A 22154-nucleotide genomic window follows, 5' to 3' on the forward strand; every position below is an offset into this window, starting at 1 on the left:
TTAAGTATGTTCCCTGGGTGTGTTCTAACTGAAGGGGGGGGTGGACTGACTAGGGGAAATGACTGATCGCTGTTCATGCATTGTATGAACAGACAATCAGGCATTTCTCCCTCTGTTTCACACACAGCTCCTGGTTCTCGCTCTGTAACGAGCGATCGCGGGTGCCCGGTGGTGATCACACCGCCGAGCACGCGCGTCGGCATCAGGGGCGAGTGGGGGGCGCGGGCGCGCCCCTATTGGCTGCTAGGCGAGGTGACGTATAGCTACGTGATCTCGCCCAGCAGAGCCGACCTTCCGCCGTATAACTGCGTATAACTGCGGCGGCTGGTCGGCAAGCAGTTAAATGTCCTTATTTCTTCTGAGAAATCCTCACTTCCTGTTTTTCTGTCTGTAACTACACACAGTATTGCAAGGCTTTCTCCCTGGTGTGGAGTGTCTTGCTCGCCCCCTCCTTTGGACTCCAGGAGAGTCAGGATGCCCACTAACACACAGATCCTTTCTCTATCTGCAACGTAGAGAGCGTCCTGACTCTCCTGTAGTCCAAGGGAGGGGGCGAGCACAACACTCCACACCAGGGAGAAAACCTTGCATTACTGTGTGTAGTTACAGACAGAAGAACAGGAAGTGAGGATTTCTCAGAAGAAATAAGGACATTTAAAAGCAAAATCGAAATGGAAGGATGAGGTAAGTGAAGGAGGACTGCACTAAGGTAAAGGAAGCTATTTAGGAAAACAAATTGTACTTTTACAACCCCTTTAAGAGAAACATTGCAGGATTGAAAAAAATGGCGGGGTTGATGGCATTGCCATCAAACATAGCAGCAAATGAAGACTGGAGTAAAGGTGTTCATGACAGAATTTTTTTTTTGTTTAGGTTTCATTTGTTAAAGCGGTAGTAAACCACAGTTAAAAAAACTTCCCCTGCAAGGCAATGTCATAATTTGCATGAGTATGTGAGAGGGGTGTTGGCATCAACCATTTGATAAGAAAAGAAATGAACTGTTTGGTGACAGCTTGTGTTGAACAGTACACATTAAAGCGGAGTTCCGGCCACAATTTCACTTTTTAAATATAAATACCCCTGTAATACACAAGCTTAATGTATTCTAGTAAAGTTAGTCTGTAAACTAAGGTCCGTTTTGTTAGTTTGTTACAGCATTTAGACACTTTATAAAATAGAAATTGACTGGGGCCATCTTAAGTGTGTGCATCATGAAGCCAGACTGTATGACTTCCTGGATTTCAGCCTTGCAAATCTCGCACATGATCAGTGCTGCACAAGCAGTGTCAGATCAGGTTTCAGCACCTGTGCTGTCCAAGTCACATGATTCTTTGAGACTGGGAAATGCACAGACTCCTGGAAAGTTACACCCACTACATTCCCAGGAGTCTGTGCGGTGTAGGTTAGGAAGCATTAAGCACCTAGGTGCAGGAAGTGGGAAGATTAACTATTCTGCCTAGCAACAACACTTTGAAGGCATCTAAAAAAACAATTTTTTTTCGTAAAGGACTAATGACATTTTTTTAAAACTACTGATGTAATGTTATATTTATGGGTGGAACTCCACTTTAACAAATGTGTCAGGATCATGAATAGTACGAACAGCCCTCGATACATGCTGTGACACAAAGGCATTTATATGGGTATTGCCCCCAGTTGACAGTAGGAAAAAGTCGGTACAGACAAATATTGAATTGTATGGACAAGCCTTCCAGATGTCTCAGGAACTTGAACTGATGCAAGTTTCTGTTCTGGTTGCTTAAACGGAAACTATAATGGTTTTGGGCTGATTTAATTTTTTTTCAAAAGTCGTTGTGTGATTTGATATCCTACTATCCATACAATTTGTAGCCTAGTTTTAAAAAATCTGACACCACAGTGGCCCTGTTGCCTTGCACTTTTCACCTGCTGATGATAAAACAAAAGATTTTGGGCCAGATCCACGAAGAGCGGCGCTTCTTTCTGCCCGGCGTAGTGTATCTCAGATACACTACGCCGCCGTAACTTACAGCGTATTTCCAGTATTCTCAAAGAATTTGCGCCATAAGTTACGGCGGCGTAGTGTATCTGTGTCGGCGTAAGGGCGCGCAATTCAAATGGGTGCGATGGGGGCGTGTTTTATGTTAATTTGACTTGACCCGACGTAATTGACATTTTTTCTGAAAGGCGAATGCGCCGTCCGTGGGGGTATCCCAGTGCGCATGCTCGAAATTAACCCGCAACAAGCCAATGCTTACGACGTGAAAGTCATTCTACGCAAAGCCCTATTCGCGAACGACTTACGCAAATGACGTAAAAAATTAAAAATTCGATGCGGGAACGACGCCCATACTTAACATTGAGTACGCCTCATATAGCAGAGGTAACTATACCCAGAAAAAAGCCTTATGGAAACAACGTAAAAAAATGCGCCGGCCGGATCTAGCTAATTTGCATACTCAACGCGGAAATCGACGAAAACGCCACCTAGCGGCCAGCGTAAATATGCACCTTAGATCCGACGGCGTACTAAGACGTACGCCAGTCGGATCTTGCCCAGCTTCAGGCGTATCTTGTTTTGTGGATACAAAACAAAGATACGCCGGAGCAAACTAGCAGTTACGCGGCGTATCAATAGATACGCCAGCGTAACTGCTTCGTGGATCTGGCCCTTTGTGTGAACTGAAGCCATAGGCCATTTCCTTACCAATCAAGGCATTTGGATACCACTGACTTTATTGTTTGCCTATATACCGTATCTTGGGAAGCATTTCCTTACCAATCGGGGCATTTGGATACCGCTGACTTTATTGTTTGCCTATATATCTTGGGAAAAATTTCCTTAGGCTGGGTTCACACTACGGTTTTCCCGTCCGTCAGCCGCATACGATTTATATGAAAAAACGTATGCGGCTGAAACGGACGGGAACGTATGGCACCGCACATATGTGCGTTTTCCATTAACATTAATGTTAAAGGAAAACGTATGCGGTTGCCATACTGTTTTAAAAACGACCGCAAAACCGTGGTTGAACACGGTTTTGCGTACGTTTAAAAAACGTCTTGCCAGCAAATCGTACGCACCCGGATGCATCCGAGTGCATACGATTTGCAATGCATTCTCTATCTCTACGTTTTCCCGTCCGGGCCCGTACGTTTTCAATACTGAAATCGTATGCGGCTGACGGACGGGAAAACCGTAGTGTGAACCCAGCCTTACCAATCGGGGGAATTGGAATACCATTGACTTTATTGTTTGCCTATAAATCTTAGGAAGCGCTGACTGTGACTTCTAAGCTGTCTAACTTTACATTGCAGGGTGGCTACCATATACTTACAGCATGGTTAATATCTTAATGAGCCTTCAAATAGGCTTAGATTGTTATTAGTTGGGTAATTGTAACACAGAGCAATCCAGCACTTTACCTTTTGACATGTTTCAGGCATAATTATAGTGATACAAGTCTGATGGAGCCTGCTTGTTGATTCCAGCCATGGTTAGACATTCACATGGTGATGAACATTCTGCTTACTGTTTGCTGTTCTGTGGTAAAAATTGACAAGTCACAGAAAATGGAAATTTTAGGTAGTGTAGAGATTGACTCATTCACCAATTCACAACAATCTTTTTATGTTTTTCAGGCAGGTGATATTTTGAAAGAGAATATAGAATTGAAGGGTAATGTCGTCACTCAAAAGGAAACCATCAACGTTCATGAGACAGAATCAAAAGCCAGCAGGGAAACCATCATGAAACTTGTTTCTGAAATTAATAAAGAGAAAAAAAAGAACGGTTCATTTGTTCAACAAATTGACACTCTCTGCAAGGTTTGTGTAAAATTATTATGTTACTCATAGATGTACATAATAACCAAAAGCAAGGCCAATATATAGTCTTGATGTGAATTGTGCCAAGGCCCCTTTCACACCTGCGGACCGTATGTCCGCTTTTTCATCCATCTGTTTGCGGATGAAAAAGGGACATACATTGGTTCCTGTGAGATTGCAGATGTCAGCGGATGAACATCCGCTGACACCCGATCTCGCCCGCCTCCGCAATAATCCGATTCTGCAGACAGAAGAAAACCCTATTTTTCCTTCCGTCTGCGGATCGGATCGGATCAGATGAACACGGACAGACGGTCCGTGTTTATCCGATCCCCCCATAGGAGAGAGCGGAGAAAAGACAGTGTGCAGGGACCGCCCTGTCATCCGGATCAACGGATCAACGGAGCAATCCCCGCTGAGCAAGCAGAGGTTTACGGTGTGGATCATTACTGATCCGCCCCGTGTGAAAGGGGCCTTAATCTATGGCGGGCTGCTGTTTTGTAATGGACAATATTTATGTTTATAAAACATATGAGATATGTCTAAAAAGTTGGGTGAATGGTATCAGAAAACAAACAAAAGAGAATATACAAACAAATTACCTTTATTGGCCTTCAAAATAATCAGCATCCTTCCCTACAACATTCATTCAGCTTCTGAAAACTGTCAGCAAAGGCCTTTTAAGGGATCGCAGAACCGCTATCACGCATTCTTCGATTGCCGACATGTCCTCAAAACATGTGCCTTTCATGATGCCCTTCAGGCAGGGAAACTGAAAGAGTCCGCAGGTGCCAGATCAGGGGAGTACAGTGGATGATCGAGAACAGGCACGCCGCGCCAAGCTAAGAATGGTTTTACAGAAAGGATAGATCCTGGTCACACATGGTAATGAAATCTCCAGAGGTTTCCATCTGTTTTGCTTTCTGTTTATCTGTCAGCTTGTGCAGCACAAACCTGGAACAGATCTTCCGCGTACACAAATCTTTACGGACCATGGTGTGCAGCGTGTCCTTGCTAATGCCCAATTCCTCTGCCATCAATTGTAGAGTTAGTTGCCGATTTTGTGCTAGCATTTGTCGCACTCGCTCGATCATGCCTGGGGTTCTGCTTGTTGATGGCTGCCTGGAACATGGCTCATCCTCAGTTGTTACTTTCTCATCGTGAAAGCATTTGAGACAGTTCTAAACACATTTTCTGCTCATGGCTGCCATCCTGTACACTTACACCAACATTTCATGCATCTTCACTGCCCTTTTCCTCAATTTGTAGCAGAACTTGATGTTCACACGTTGCTCCATTGCACTGTGACCCTACCTCTCACTCTGACCATGTTCGACTGTCTGCAGCGGGTTTACCCTGAAGGTCATGTGTACTCCACGCTAGGTGGCGCTTCTCGATGTGTCTCTGGATAGCCATGTGCATGCGCGCACACCTGGCCTATGTTGCCATTGAGATATCGGACCATTCACCAAACTTTTTGGACACACCTTGTATTCTGCACAGCTGCAAAAAGGAGCTTTTGCTTCTTTAATAAAAAGAAAGCATTGGTCAGTTACATTTAGTGGTGACAATGTCAATATAGGACAGTGACAATACACAGAAGATGCAGTCTACAAGGTTGATAGCATATGGTGAAAGCAATTGAATATGCCTTGTGTCTTCAGTTTAATGGGCTTGGGGTAGGTTTGAGTCATAGTTACCTCTAGTATCAGTTCTCCATTAACTGTCACAACTGCATTAAACATCTTTTACTAGATTGTGCCGTGAGTACACTTTTACTATTTGTCCTTACAGCTTGGTTTCAACACCCAGTTCATGCTACACACCCCCCAACCACCCTTGGTCCCCACTGTAGTTACAACCATGGGCGATGAGCTGTCAATGCCCAAACAGCCGGTGTAGCAGTTCAGGGATTTTAAATGGATGAGCAAATTGCTCTGTGGTGCCGCTGACAATCAGAATTGCTCTGTTGTGTCCTGGAAGCACTTAATGAGAAGGAGAAGAGTGGGGATTTCAAATCCCCAGACTGCTACACCGGCTACAGCGGGAACTGGAGTGGGGTGTGGGGAGATAAATGGTGTTTCTTCTTTTCATGTTCTCTAAGGCCCCGTACACACGGCCGAGGAACTCGACGTGCCCAACACATCGAGTTCCTCAGCCAGTTCAGCCCTGAAGCCGCCGAGGAGCTCGGCGGGCCGAGAGCTCCCATAGAACAACGAGGAAATAGAGAACATGTTCTCTATTTCCTTGTCGAGTTCCTCGGCGGCTTCCTCGGCGAAATTGTACACACGGCCGGGTTTCTCTGCAGAATTCAGCCAGAAACTCGGTCGGAAGCTGAATTCTGCCGAGGAAACTGGTCGTGTGTACGGGGCCTGAGAGGTGAACCTACACTTTAGGTTACACAGTTAGAGCTTATATAAACCTAAAAACTAAAATTAAGATATTGCTTACCAGTCCTGGTGTGGTGACTGCATTTGTTTTCTTTTTTTGAGGCTAAGATCATGTTCAATAAGTACAGTGTCCATGTTATTTTGTGTAATATTAACAGAAAGCTCAAACATCCTTATGTTTCTTGGGTAAACCTATTCCTAGCTTCCTCTATGTAATAGAGATGAACAAAGGCAGACATGTTTGAAATCAAGCCTGGGTGCAACAAGAATTTACCTTCATACATGAAGTGAAGGAGTGAGCATAGCCACCAAGGGACAAGAAGTGTGTTATTTGCAGGGTTACCAAGAGAAAATAAAGGGAAAAAAGTCTGAAAAAAATATGCAGGCACTTCATCTAAGAACTGGAAAGCTGCACTATATTAAAGCGGAGCTCCACCTTAAAGTGGAACTTCCGCTCATCGTAACCCCCCCTCCGGTGTCACATTTGACACCTTTCAGGGGGAAGGGGGGGTGCAGATACCTGTCAAAGACAAGTATTTGCACCCACTTTCGGGAGTCCTCAGTGCGGGGATTCTGCGGGTAGTGCGTCACGAGACAGCCTGGCGAATGACGCGGCTGGAGCTAGTGACATTTCTTATATAGGTGAGTCAGGGCCACCCGTCACGTGACCCCGCCCCTCTGACGCAAGGGGGAAGCCTGGGCTTCCCCAGTGACGTAGCAGAGGGTGCGTCAGAGGGGGACGGGGTCACGTGACGGGTGGCCCCGCCTCACCTATATAACAAATGTCACTAGCTCCAGCCGCGTCAGTCATGAATAGAGAACCTGCTCTCTATCTAAGTCCGTCAGAAATCCAGACGGAAAAAGTCCGATGGGGCATACACGGTCAGAATATCTGATGAAAAGCTCCCATCTGACTTTTTCCATCGTAAATTCCGACCGCGTGTACGCGGCTTTATGAGCACTGATATTAGGCAGAAGATAAGAATGCCCTATAACCTGACACTCAGGCTGATACTTTTGTGGTATTATATAATGAAATTGATAAAAAATAAAGTAATCCACAAGATTTTTATAAAAATTCAAGTGCTGAGGTCCAGATTATTAGAACTACCCACTGATGACTTGTTCTCACTAATTAATGGAAGAGTGAGCATTTAAAGCGGGAGTTCACCCATAAAACAATTTTTCCCCTTAGATGGATGCTCGTTTTGTCTAGGGGAATCGGCTAGTTGTTTTAAAATATGAGCAGTACTTACCGTTTACGAGATGCATCTTCTCCGTCGCTTCCGGGTATGGGTCTTCGGGAGCGGGCGTTCCTTCTTGATTGACAGTCTTCCGAGAGGCTTCCGACGGTCGCATCCATCGCGTCACTAGTAGCCGAAAGAAGCCGAACGTCGGTGCGGCTCTATACTGCGCCTGTGCACCGATGTTCGGCTTCTTTCGGAAAATCGTGACGCGATGGATGCGACCGTCGGAAGCCTCTCGGAAGACTGTCAATCAAAATAGGAACGCCCAGTCCCGCAGCCCATACCCGGAAGCGGCGGAGAAGATGCATCTCGTAAACGGTAAGTACGGATCATATTTTAAAACAACTAGCCGATTGCCCTAGACAAAACGAGCATCCATCTAAGGGGAAAAAGTGTTATGTACGGGTGAACCCCCGCTTTAAATACCAAATAATGAAAGCTCGCTCAACTGACCTTTGAAGTATTACTTAACCCACAACAGTAAAATCAGTCTGTAGATGCTTGTATACATTGTGTAAAAAGGCTGTTTGATCCTGTCTTCTCTGACCCTACTCTTTTACTGTCTCCAATATATCTGCTGAAAGCACAGAGCCCTAGGAGGCGTGCTGCACATGCTCAGTTTTGAGTGTATTGCTAGAGAGTTGTTTTTTTGGGGGGAGGATGCATGGGATTAGCACAGGGCCAATCAGCACTGTCCAGACAGAGGGTCAGGGGTCATGCAGCCTCACAGGGCATTTAGAGGAGAATAAAAACTCCTCCTACAAGCTTCAACCAGTGCTCGGCTGGACACCGATAGAAGTCACAAAACCTCTATATACTGTTGATGAGAAAAGGAATTTAAAAAGTTTATATTTACTAAAATATTTGCATTTCCATGTTCTGTGTACTGTTGGAGACCAGATATGATGAATGCAGGGCCCTGGGTTTAGTAACACTTTAATTACATTTTCTAACGTAGTGTATTTGTTGTTGTGGCGCTCTAAACATTTCATTTAAATTTCACTCCAGAATTTGGAAAGTGTCAGTGATACCAAGCAAGCTTTAGAAAAGGAGATTGTAATGCTGCAGGACAGGCTGAAGGCATCACAGAGAGCCTGGGAGGCCTGCAAGCAAGAACTGAACCAGGTGAAGAAAAGTTCCACTGAGCTCGACGTGTCTCTGAAAAGCAGCATTGGGGAGGCAAAGGCTGCCCAGAATCTACTGGACTTATTCATGGATGAGGTTGCAGCAGCTCTCAGCGATGCTTCTATTACTGTGAAGCCCAAAGAAGAAGCTATTTTGGAGAGAATACATGATTTACAGAGAATGGTGGAAAGCAAAAAAATTGTAAGTAAACGCAATTTTCCTGTTGTCAGATCATGCATTTCAACCAAAAATCTTTCCAAAAGATTACGGCCCAGATTCACAAAGGACTTACGACGGCGTATCTCCACGTACGTCGTCGTAAGTCCGAATGTGCGGCGTCGTATCTTTGCGACTGATTAATAGAATCAGATACGCCTCACTGTTGCCAAGATACGAGCGGCGTAAGTCTCCTACGCCGTCGTATCTTGGGGTGCATATTTACGCTGGCCGCTAGGGGCGCTTCCGTATATTTCCGTGTCAAATATGCAAATTAGCTAGATACGCCGATTCACGAACGTACTTGTGCCCGGCGTATTAAAATACGCTGTTTACGTAAGGCGTATGACCGGCGTAACTTTACCCCTCATAAAGCAGGGGTAAGTCATGTTAAAGGTATGGACGTCGGAAATGTCGGAACACCGTCGTATTTTACGTCGTTTGCGTAAGTCGTACGTGAATGGGGATGGGCGTAGGTTACGTTCACGTCGACTAAGCATTGAGCCGGGGTAGTTTAGGGCGAAAATTCGACGTGACACTGAGCATGCGCACGCATGCGCCGTTCGTTAGGAGCGTCATTTACGTGGGGTCACGATTCATTTCCATACAACACGCCCCCTACCAGCCAACTTTGAATTACGCGGGCTTACGCCGGCCCATTTACGCTACGCCGCCGCAACTTACGGAGCAAGTGCTTTGTGAATACTGCACTTGCCTGTCTAAGTTGCGGCGGCCCAGCGTAAATAGGATACGATATGCCCGCACAAAGATGCGCTCAGGTACGTGAATCTGGGCCTACATGTGCATTTACCCTATTTTATGTGTGTTATTTATTTACTTATAGAAGCCTCCCTTGTGTAGACAGCCAAAAGCCCCGAGACTGCTGCTGATTGTGGTCATATTGAATGTGATGTCAGCAGCCCCATCAGTCTCAAAGCTGTGACACTCCACAGAAAGGGTCAGCAAAGGGTCAGCTACCTTTTTCACATTAATGCCACGTATACAAGATTGGACATTCCGACATCAAAACCGTGGATTTTTTTCCGACGGATGTTCCATTAAACTTGACTTGCATACACACGGTCACACAAATGTTGTCAGAAATTGCGAAGGTCAAGAACACGGTGATGCAAAAATACGAAGGAAACTTGGACAGCCGCACTCAAAAAACTTTCCTTTTATTAAAATAGATCACAAAATGAACATGCCACAGCAAAAATTGGAACGAAACGCGTTTCGCACTGTAGCTTCAGCCGAGCCGAGAAAAATTAAGTTCAATGATTCTGAGCATGCGTCAAATTGATTCCGAGCATGCGTAGAATTTTTGTGCGTTGAATTGTGTACACACGGTCGGAATTTCCGCAAAGAGCTTGTGTTGTCTGAAGAAATTAAGAACCAGCTCTCAAACATTTGTTGTCGGAAATTCCGACAGGAAATGTCCGATGGAGCATACACATGGTTGGATTTTCCAACAACAAGCTCACATCGAACATTTGTTGTCAGAAATTCCGACCGTGTGTACGCAGCATAAGTGTACATTTTACAACCCGTGTGCTAGTGAACAGTACTGGAATTGTATAGTTTTTTAATTTGTGCACAGGTATCAACAGGAGGAAGAATGCAGGTGTGTGGCAGACTTCTTTTACACACTGACCTCCTCTTGTCAGTGACGTTAGGGAAGTGGGTGGAACATAGGCAGGCCAGGCATTGTAATTTTGTAATTGACACCCTAGTGACCCCTGCTCTATAGTATTTCCCTTTGCTGCTCCCCTGGCAACTACAACAAGTTTATGTAGGGAGTTTGGGGGAGGGGTAAAGTTGCTGGAGAAGTTTCTATTAACCACTTACCCCCCGGACCATATTGCTGCCCAAAGACCAGAGTACTTTTTGCGATTCGGGACTCTGTCGCTTTAACAGACAATTGCGCGGTCGTGCGACGTGGCTCCCAAACAAAATTGGCGTCCTTTTTTTCCCACAAATAGAGCTTTCTTTTGGTGGTATTTGATCACCTCTGCGGTTTTTAGTTTTTGCGCTATAAACAAAAATAGAGCGACGATTTTGAAAAAAATGAATATTTTTTACATTTTGCTGTAATAAATATCCCCCAAAAATATATAAAAAAAACATTTTTTTTCCTCAGTTTGGGCCGATACGTTTTCTTCTACATATTTTTCGTAAAAAAAAATCGCAATAAGCGTTTATTGATTGGTTTGCGCAAAAGTTATAGCGTTTACAAAATAGGGGGTAGTTTTATGTCATTTTTATTATTTTTTTTTTTACTAGTAATGGCGGCGATCAGCGTTTTTTTTTTCGGTACTGCGACATTATGGCGGACACTTCGGACACTTTTGACACATTTTTGGGACCATTGGCATTTTTATAGCGATCAGTGCTATAAAAATGCATTGGATTACTATAAAAATGCCACTGGCAGTGAAGGGGTTAACACTAGGGGGCGGGGAAGGGGTTAAGTATGCCTGGGTGTGTTCTTACTGTGGGGGGGGGGGGGTGGCCTCACTAGGGGAAACACTGATCCTCGGTTCATACATTGTATGAACCGAAGATCAGCATTTCCCCCGCTGACAGGAACGAGAGCTGTGTGTTTACACACACAGCTCCCGTTCCCCGCTCTGTACCGAGCGATCGCGTGTGCCCGGCGGCGATCGCGCCCGCCAGGCACACGCACGGGAGTCGGGGGCGAGCGGGGGGCGCGCGCGCGCCCCTAGTGGCGGCTGGGAGAGAGGACGTCATATTACGTGCTCTCGCCCAGCAGAGCCACCTTGTGGACGTATTTCGACGGTGCGGCGACGGCAAGTGGTTAAAGGGGTTGTAAAGGTAAAAAAGATTTTCCTAAATAGCTTCCTTTACCTTAGTGCAGTCCTCCTTCACTTACCTCATCCTTCAATTTTGCTTTTAAATGTCCTTATTTCTTCTGATGCCGCGTACAGACGGTCGTTTTATGCGATGTAAAAAACAACGTTTTTGAAACTTCAATTTTCAAAAACGACGTTGCCTACACACCATCGTTTTTTCACAATGTTCTAGCAAAGCGAGGTTACGTTCACCACGTTTTTCCATTGAAGCTCGCTTCATAACTAGCTTCTGGGCATGCGCGGGTGTAAAAACGTTGTTTGAAACGTCGTTTTTTGCTACACACGGTCAATTTCTGTGAAGTAAAAAACGACGTTTTGAAAAACGACACATAAAATTGAAGCATGCTTAAATTTTTTTTTGTCGTTTTCAGAAGACATAAAACGACGTTTTCTCCCACACACGGTCAATTAAATTGACGTTTTTAAAAACGTCGTTTTTTTACATCGCATAAAACGACCGTCTGTACGCGGCATGAGAAATCCTCACTTCCTGTTCTTCTGTCTGTAACTCCACACAGTAATGCAAGGCTTTCTCCCTGATGTGGAGTGTCGTGCTCGCCCCCTCCCTTGGACTACAGGAGAGTCAGGACACTCTCTACGTTGCAGATAAAGGAGCTATGTGTTAGTGGGCGTCCTGACTCTCCTGTATTACGGGAGCACGCCCACAAGAACTAACCCCCATGGGAGAGAGCTCCCATGAAGGGGGTTAGTTCTTGCGGGGAGGAGCCGAGACAGCGGCAGAGGGACCCCAGAAGACCAGGTTCGGAGCCACTGGGCTAGATTCACATAGATTAGCAGATCTTTAGATCCGCGTAATCTATGTGATTTACGATCCGCCGGTGCAATTTTGCGAGGCTAGTGCAGTATTCACAAAGCACTTACCTCAAAACTTGCACCGGCGGATCGTAACTCTCCCGGCGGAATTCAAATTCCGCCGCTAGGGGGAGTGTACAATTTAAATCAGGCGTGTTCCCTCGCCGATTTAATTGCGCATGCGCCGCCGGCGAAATTTCCCAGTGCGCATGCTCCAAATGACGTCGCTAGGACGTCATTGTTTTCGGCGGCAACGTCAATTGCGGCCATCCGTATTCCAGACCGACTTACGCAAACAACGTAAAAATTTGAAACTCGGCGCGGGAACGACGGCCATACTTAACATTAGCTACCCCTCATATAGCAGGGGTAACTATCCGCCGGAAAAAGCCGAACGCAAACGACGTAAAAAAAAAAACGACGGGCGGGCGTTCGTTTCTGAATCGGTGGTTCTCCTCATTTGCATATCCGACGCGTAAAAGACCGAGGCGACACCTAGCGGCCGGCGGGAGATTGCAGCCTAAGATCCGACGGTGTAAGTCACTTACACCAGTCGGATCTAAGGGAGATCTATGCGGAACTGATTCTTATGAATCAGTCGCATAGATCCGCCGTCGTATCTCTTTGTGAATCTGGTCCACTGTGTGCAAAACGAGCTGCACAGTGGAGGTAAGTATAACATGTTTGTTATTTAAAAAATAAATAAAATTAATTATCTTTTACAACCCCTTTAAGGCATGCCTTAGTGTCATTAAGGCAGCACATTCACAATACATGCACCACAGCGGATAAAAATACATAACATTTTTAAAAATGCAGCTAAACACAATGCATGATATATGTGTTCTGATGTGCTGCAGTTCGTTGGGCTCTTCTGTACAATGACTTGCAGTACCATTCACAATGCACCGCACATAGAGAAGGCAACTCACCTAGCACAATTGCCACAGCACATTAGTGTTAATGGCCCTATTAGCATTGTGAAGGATATATTGTAAAACCCCTGGCCAGTGCATTATTAATCCATGGTCATAAATTCAATTAGGCTCTTTTTTTAATTTAGGAAATCAAAATTATAGTACATTTTAAGCCAGATCTTACACAGTAGATTCATATTAATTTAGAAACTTCTAGACTACCACAACTGATCAACCCCAACTAGTTAATGGAGCTCAGAAAGGTTTCATGCTTTGGAAAGTCACCTTACTCTTTGCAAATCTATCTATAATAAATAATTAGGTTTGCAGTAGCGTGTCTTTTTTATAGACCAGTGTAACGGTACCCCCATGGGGGCTGATGATATACCCCACTGGCCACCCCGACTCTGCAGACCCTCTCTTACCTCTGACACCTTGGGTTCCATTGTAAAATACCAAGTTAGTAATGAGAAACTCAGACAAAGTCACTGAACCACTCAAAGAATGTTTACTATGATAAAAGGTTAAACATTGAATGAATAAAGGTTATGATTGGCAGAGGTATTTGTTCAATGCAATAATATCATACACTTATACCCAGTACCTGATGAGGGTATATGTGAACAGGTACACAGGGAGATAGATCTTCAATACTTTTGACACGTGTATTAAATACCTTCGGACTGAGGCCTCAACACACAGACCAATGCACTAAGAAAATGCACAGACAGTGAATACAGTAATACAATACAAGTTCGAACTATATCTCAGGCCTCGTGCACACGACCAAGTTTCTCGGCAAAAACCAGCAAGAAACTTGCTGGGAGATATTTTTTTTGCCGAGGAAACCGGTCGTGTGTACATTTTCGTCAAGGAAACTGTCGAGAAACTCTACGAGCCAAAAAGAGAGCAAGTTCTCTATTTCCTCGATGGGAATGGAGAAACTTGCCTTGTCGAGTTCCTCGACAGCCTGACAAGGAACTCGACGAGGAAAAAGATGTGTTTCGCCCATCGAGTTCCTGGGTCGTGTGTACGAGGCTTCACTAAATGGCTCCCTCTAGGTTGCAGTTCAGAGCGATACTCCAATATAGAGCAGTAAAGCTTTGTAAAGCAATAAAGCAGTGAATGTTCCTCAATTTCTAGTTTTGTCTTCAGCTACCTTATTTTATACTGCAGTGTTGAGTTGTGTAATTATTTGTAATCCAAGAGAAACAGAGGAAAAGCAATGACTGTAGAAATAGGATGCTATGAATTCCTTAGCTGAAGAACTATTCCAACTTGTAACTCATTTAATCTGTGAGTAGTACAGTACTGACCTTACAGCATTGGGGAAGAAAAGCAAGGCCCCAAAGTCTGATAGTAAGATGCTCAGGTGCAGCAGATCCACAGCCATGGAACTACAGGTCTCAGCAGCAGTCTGTAGGAAAGAAACTCACTCAGCAATACTGCAGTCACTACTTGGATAGGCAGGTGCCCTCTAACCACTGTGGATCCTCAGCTGGCTGGTAGACTCCGTCCGGAACCTCCTGCAAGTGCCTCCATCAGGGAAGATGGCACCGCCACGCCGTACTGCTCCTCCCGGTGTGCTGAAAGGCAGATGGCTTCAAATGCTCTGAAGCGCAGGCCGATCCACCTACACGATTAGCAGGGCTGTCCAACAAAGATCCCTCTGTGGCAGATGATCTTGCTCTCCACTGTAGGCCGCAGTCTCTCACTCCTGGTCACACACACAGACCTCCTGCTGGCAGTTGAATGGCATCCAGAGAGGCTGAAAACAGGTCACGCCTGTCCATTTATCTCTCTTACCAGCAGGCTGTTCTGTGACTTGGCATTGTGGGTCTGTAACTTGGCATTGTGGGTCCTGTAGTCCCCAGACTGATTTAAACAATATGAGTGACTTCCTCCCCAAACTATATATCCCACAATGCATAACTGTTTGCTTCTTAACTACTTAACCCCCGGACCATATTGCTGGTCAAAGACCAGAGCACTTTTTGCGATTCGGCACTGCGTCGCTTTAACTGACAATTGCGCGGTCGTGCGACGTGACTCCCAAACAAAATTGGCGTCCTTTTTTCCCCAAAAATAGAGCTTTCTTTTGGTGGTATTTGATCACATCTGCGGTTTTTAGTTTTTGCACTATAAACAAAAATAGAGCGACAATTTTGAAAAAAATATATATTTTTTACTTTTTTCTGTAATAAATATGCCCCAAAAATATATAAAAAAACATTTTTTTCCTCAGTTTAAGCCGATACGTATTCTTCTACATACTTTTCGTAAAAAAAAATTTGCAATTATTGATTGGTTTGCGCAAAAGTTATAGCGTTTACAAAATAGGGGGTATTTTTATGGCATTTTTATTAATATATTTTTTTTACTAGTAATGGCGGCGATCAGCGATTTTTTTTCGGTACTGCGACATTATGGTGGACACTTCGGACACTGTTGACACATCTTTGGGACCATTGGCATTTTTATCAGCGATCAGTGCTATAAAAATGCATTGGATTACTATAAAAATGCCACTGGCAGTGAAGGGGTTAAGTATGTTCCCTGGATGTGTTCTAACTGTTGGGGGGGGGGGGGGTGGACTGACATGGGGAAATCACTGATCTTCTGTTCATACATTGTATGAACAGAAGATCGCGCCCGCTACCGGTCCCCGCTCTGTAACGAGCGATCGCGTGTGCCTGGTGGTGATCACGCCCGCTGTGCATGCGCACGGGAGTTGGGGGCGAGCAGGGGGGCGCGCACGTGCCCCTAGTGGCCTGCGTGAGAGCCGACGTATAGCTACGTGCTCTTGCACAGGGGAGCCGACCTGCCGCCGTAAAACGACGGCGGCTGGTCGGCAACCAGTTAGACAGAAGGAAATATCCTGATAAGGTCACTAGAGAGAGCCAAACCTTTACTTAAGAAACAATAAACGACTCAACATAATAACTTTAGTAGCAACACCTGGCTAAACCAGATTTTAATATTTTTTTCCATTAACTGATAATTTATAAACCTCCAGAAGTGTTTTTTTTGTTCAAATTGATGGAAGTTTACAACCTCTCTAATACAATGCTGCAAGCACCAAACGGTACCTATCCTCCCAGGTATTCAACGAGCTTCTAATTTTTTTTGTGAAAAACAGAGCAACAGGCACCTCTTAGTAAAACTGTTTAGAATTTAATAGCCAAATGCATTAAAACACTCACATTTAAAATTCAGCGCAGGGGAGTCCAGTAGAGTCATATGTAGATCTCTGCAGTTCGGATGATGTTTCAGTTTTGTTTTTCCATGCTATCAGCGTCCTGTGTCAAAGGCGACTTCCGGGATTCATGCAGGATCTAGAACGAGGCCTGGGGCACATTCGGCCAGTCACAGAAAAGGCTGTAGTGCAGAGTTCAATGAAGTAAATGACTGTACTGCCGTAAAGCGACACATTTCCGAGCACGCGCACCAAGAGATTATGAATGAATGAATGAATGAATGAATGAAAAACTTATAAAGCGCGGCGCATGCGAACTGAATCGCTTCTGGGCGCTAGTTGTTCGTGTCTCATGACATCAAAAGAGCAGAGTTTTGATCCGTCTTCTGAAAGTCAGGTGGTTTTCCTCCAACCGAATGCTGGTTGGTAAAGCGTTCCATAGTCTAGGACCCTGAAAAGCAAACCTTCTTTCTCCTTTGGACTTGTATTTGGTTTTTGGTACCCTGACCAGATTTTGGTCGGTGGATCGCAGAACGCGATTCGAATTGTGAGGTTCTATCTTGTCGCAAAGATATTGCGGAGCCTTCCCATGGATGCACTTATGTGTCAGGCAGAGTGCTTTAAATGCAATTCTGTCTTTTACTGGCAGCCAGTGAAGGGTTCTCAACGAAGGTGAGATTGATTCCCATTTTTTTTTCCCAGTCACCAGTCTGGCGGCCGTATTCTGAACGACTTGCAGACGGGAGATTTGGTACTTTGGGAGTCCGAGGTACAGGGCGTTAGCATAGTCCAGTCTGGAATTCACGATTGTTCCCACCACGACTGCTACGTCTTCTTTGGGGATAAATGGAATAAGTCTGCGTAGTAGGCGCAACAGATGGTGCGCTCCGCTGACTACTGACCCTATTTGTGCGTCCATTGTCATGAAGGTGTCGAAGATGACCCCGAGACTTTTGACTTTGGAGCTAGGGGTGATGATTTGGCCCAGAATGGGCGGGGGTGTCCAGGTTGTTGCCAGTTGACTCTTTCGGCTGGCGTGAAACATAAGGAGTTCTGTTTTTGAACTGTTGAGTTTAAGATAACTCTTAGTCATCCAGTTTTCTATCAAAGAGAGACATTTCTCTAAACTGAGATGATGATCCTTTTTGTTGCAGATGCGAAAATACAGTTGCGTATCGTCTGCATAAGAGTGATAGAGTAGTTCTTGGCTACTGATAATATCAAAGAGAGGGCGAAGATAGATGTTGAATAGCACCGGTGACAGGGGGGATCCTTGGGGGACTCCACATGACACCGTGCGCTTTTCCGACGTGAAACAACCCAATTTAACTGTTTGTGATCGGTTTTCAAGAAAGGAAGAAAACCATGGTAAATCACCTTCTGCGACTTCTGCTACCTTGGCTAGTCGCATTAGTAACAATTTGTGGTCTACCGTGTCAAAGGCTGCGCTTAGGTCCAGCAGAACCAGGAGACAAGATTCTCCTTCGTCTGCGGCCTCGAGGGCATCGTCCCATATTTTGAGGAAGGCCGTTTCTGTCCCGTGTCCGGGACGGAAGCCTGATTGTAATGGATCTAGTAGATTGTGGGTATCTAGATGCTGTTGCAGCTGTTGTACCACTACTTTCTCCATTATCTTGGAGAGAACATTTAGGCCTGTTATGGGACGGCGGTGAGTTGGGTCCTTGGGATCCAGGTTAGGTTTTTTCAAGATGGGCTGGATTGTGCCCTCTTTCAACAGGGATGGCACTGTGCCTTCCTTAAATGACTGGTTTATAAGCTGTGTGATGGGTGGTGCCAGGATGTCGGCACATTCCTTCAGCAGTTTGGTGGGGATGATATCATTGGGCGATGTGCTGTTCCGCAAAGCACCAATGATATTTTTTGTGGTATCGATGGAGATCGGTTCCAGAGTGAACTTTGTTGATTGTAGAGCGTTTCTGTGGGTGTTTTGTGGTTGATTGACGGTGGGGTTGAGGGGGGTATTGTTTTGCATGATGCTTTCCCGGATTCTTTCAATTTTGTTGATGAAGAAATCCGATAGTTCATTGCAGAACTCTTGGGTGTCTGAGTTGGGGACTTCAAGACATCCTGGATTCATGGTCTGGGTGACCATCTTGAAGAGTTCGCGGGGGCGGTTTAGGGCGCTGTTAATCGCCATAGAAAAATGATGTTTCTTGGCTTTGAAGATTTGTTTATGATATCGTGTTGTTATTGCCTTGTAGATGATGAGGTTATCCTCTGCAGGACTTCTTTTCCAGGCGGCTTCCGCCCTTCTGCGCTCTTGCTTCAGAAGCGACAGCTGGTTGTTGAACCAGCCGGACTTTCTTTTTCGGATGCAGGCTTTGCGTTTCGGTGCTACTAAATCGGCTGACTGTAGCAGGGCTGCGTTTATGGCATCCAGTGTATCTGCGGCTGTTTGATGTGGATGGATTGTTTTGATTCTGTTTCCCAAGGTAGATTTGAAGAGTTCCGAATGGAGCTTCTTCTGAGATCTAGCCCAGTGTATTGTCACTGGCTTGGGTGCTTTTATCACTGGGGGAATTTTGGAGATTATGAAATTAATTGCATGGTGGTCTGTCCATGGCAATGGTTCATTTTCTAAAATGCTTATTTTCAGATTTTGTCTGAAAATTAGGTCGAGTGTGTGACCTGAAGCATGTGTTGGCCCGCTTATAAGTTGCTGTAGCCCTAATCCCTCCAGGTGATCAATGCAGGCGTCCGCAATGGGATCCTGTGCGGAGTTGGCCCACAGATTAAAGTCCCCGAGCAGCAAAAGGTGTTTGCTGTTAAGGGTATAAGTGGATATAAACTCCGTTAATGATGGCAAAAACTGCGATTTTGGCCCAGGTGGCCTATAGCAGAGGAGAATGTGAACAGTCTCCTGGGGGGAAGTTTGAAGTTGAAGAGTAAGGGTTTCCATGAATGGAAGAGGATTTTGAAGGGCTGGCTTAGTGATTGTAATGCGATTCTTGTGGATCACCGCCAGGCCTCCTCCTCTTTGCCCTATTCTGTTATGAAAGGAGAGCACACCTTGCATAATCTCTTGGTGTGCATGCTCGGAAACGTGTCGCTTTACGGCAATACAGTCATTTACTTCATTGAACTGTGAACATTGAACTCCAGCCTTTTCTGTGACTGGCCGAATGCGCCCCAAGCCTCGTTCTGGATACTGCATGAATCCCGGAAGTCGCCTGTGACACATGACGCTGACAGCATGGAAAAACAAAGCTGAAACACCATCCGAACTGCAGAGATCTACATCTGACTTTACTGGACTCCCTTGCGCTGAACATAAAGAATTTTAAATGTGAGTGTTTTAACCCTCCTGGCGGTATTCCCGAGCGTGACTCGGGTGGATTTTTTGTGCCAAAATCGGTAACCCCGAGTCACGCTCGGGGTAGCTATGCAGAGCCTGCAGCGCGCGCTGGCTTACCTTGTTCCTGGATCCAGCGAGGACACTGTGTGAATTGAGCGAGGTCCCGCTCGCTCACACAGTGTCCTCCTGTGCCGCCGATCTCCGTTCCCTGCGACGTTACGACGCACGGGAGCGGAGATCAGCGCCAAATTCAAAAAGGTAAACAAACACTATACATACAGTATACTGTAATCTTATAGATTACAGTACTGTATGTAAAAAATACACACACCCCTTGTCCCTAGTGGTCTGCCCAGTGCCCTACATGTTCTTTTATATAATAAAAAAAGGTTCTTTCTCCCTGCAAACTGTAGATTGTCCATAGCAACCAAAAGTGTCCCTTTATGTAAAAAATGGTTTTAGATCAGCTAGAAAACAGCGATAATAAATTATAATCACTTGCAGAATTGTGCGATAGCGATTTGTGGGGAAATTCATCATAAAAATAAATAAATAATGATAGCGACAATTCTGCAACTGAGCAAATTTCAGTGATTCTGAGTTGATTACATTATTGAATAATTTTTATTATAATTATATTATTATTTGTTATAATTATTTATAATTATTTATTATTTTATAATTTATAATTTTGTTTTTAAAAAAATGTCATACCCTGGATGCCTATTAGACTCTGGTTTGGTCAGATTTAAGTGAGTTATTCCTAAGAATTACAGGCCTACAATGTAAAACGCAAATTTCCTTGCAAATAATGGTACCGCTTTCAGCACCTTTTTTCTGAAAGAATCATACCGCCAGGGAGGTTAATGCATTTGGCTATTAAATTCTAAACAGTCTTACTAAGAGGCGCTTGCTGCTCTGTTTTTCAAGTGCACTTTCAGTGCAATTTCAAGTGCACTTTGCACTTTGCACTTGTAGTTTGCACATGTAGTGCAAAGTGGATTTGCCTTTTGTAAATAACTTCCAGAGTGTACTAAAAGTTGTTTCCTGCTACAAGGACAGTGTAAAAGAAAATAACAATGCTCTAGAGGGGGAAAGGACGATTGGACATACATTTTGGTAATACCTGTAGATTAACTGAAACCCCAGGTATGGATTTTGTTTCATAGTTCCTATGCATATGCCTTACTTATGGGACCTCTGTGGAAGTGGAGAATCACTATACTAGTCCTCGCTACTACAGTGGGTTCCACTAACTTCAGGGTCCCTTGTCAAGTGGCTGCCCTTCTGCATAATACCCATGGGGGGTGGTTGCTCTCTTGGCATGGGCACTATTGACAGAACACTTTGCATTTTTCTCAATACATGTAAGGCATTCTCTGAATGGACAAAATTAAGAGGTGGGGTGTTGACATCACACTCTCCACCTTGTCCAATAAGAAAATGCTTTGCTTTCACTGTATTGATGTAACTATGCAATAAAGTCTATACTTGGAGTTCAGCTTTAGCATCAGTGTTGGAGTGCTCAGTAGCCAAATTATGACTAGATAAAAAAAATCCTGAGTGATGTTTGGAAAAGCGCACTCATAACTGAGGTTATCTATGTGCACTGTTTGGTTCACCAAACAGCTCGGGTGTCATTGTTGAAATTCTTGTGTGCTCTCTTATGGCTGGAGGCCGGGTAACAGCTTGTAACAAACATGTTGATGTCTAGGCAAACTGTAATGAGTAACATTTGTGTTTATCCTAAATAACGGCATTCTTATTTAATTAACATTCTAATGATATTCTCATTTACACTATTTGTTTTGCTCTATGCTGATTTCACTTGTTTGTACTCATGCTTGCTAGATCACTTTTGTCGGCGGCGGGAGAGGTGCCTGCCCCCTCCTGCCACGCTTTGGTCATCTCCGCCGCTTATCGTACCCACCGGTAGCGGCGGAGGCGATTGCGTTCTCTCCCATGGATGCCTGGCTGCCGACTGAGGGGAATATGACCCCTGCTTGGCTCCATGGCATAGAAGGGCGAAATTGACGTCAAACGTCACTTCCATTCATAGCTCTTAAAGGAGAACTTTTTTATTTTTTTTCAAGTGACTTTTTTGTTTTTATTGCATTTTTGTGTAAATGTGAGATCTGAGGTCTTTTTGACCCCAGATCTCCTATTTAAGAGGTCCTGTCATTCTTTCTTTCTATTACAAGGGATGTTTACATTTCTTTTTAATAGGAATAGTGTCAAAATATTTTTTAAGTAA

At 44.7% G+C, this 22154-nt stretch overlaps 1 protein-coding gene across 1 annotated transcript in view; it reads left to right on the top strand.

Annotated features, from left to right (window-relative positions):
* The window catches only part of CCDC170 (coiled-coil domain containing 170), a 97443-nt gene that overhangs the window by 34161 nt on the left and 41128 nt on the right, over window positions 1-22154 (top strand). Inside the window, exons 7-8 of the mRNA XM_040350880.1 lie at window positions 3622-3807; window positions 8453-8770. Of these exons, the coding sequence (XP_040206814.1) occupies window positions 3622-3807; window positions 8453-8770 (504 nt within the window). The remainder of the gene's footprint in view (window positions 1-3621; window positions 3808-8452; window positions 8771-22154) is intronic.

The sequence above is a fragment of the Rana temporaria genome, chromosome 4, assembly GCF_905171775.1.
Source record: "Rana temporaria chromosome 4, aRanTem1.1, whole genome shotgun sequence".
Lineage (NCBI taxonomy): Eukaryota > Metazoa > Chordata > Amphibia > Anura > Ranidae > Rana > Rana temporaria.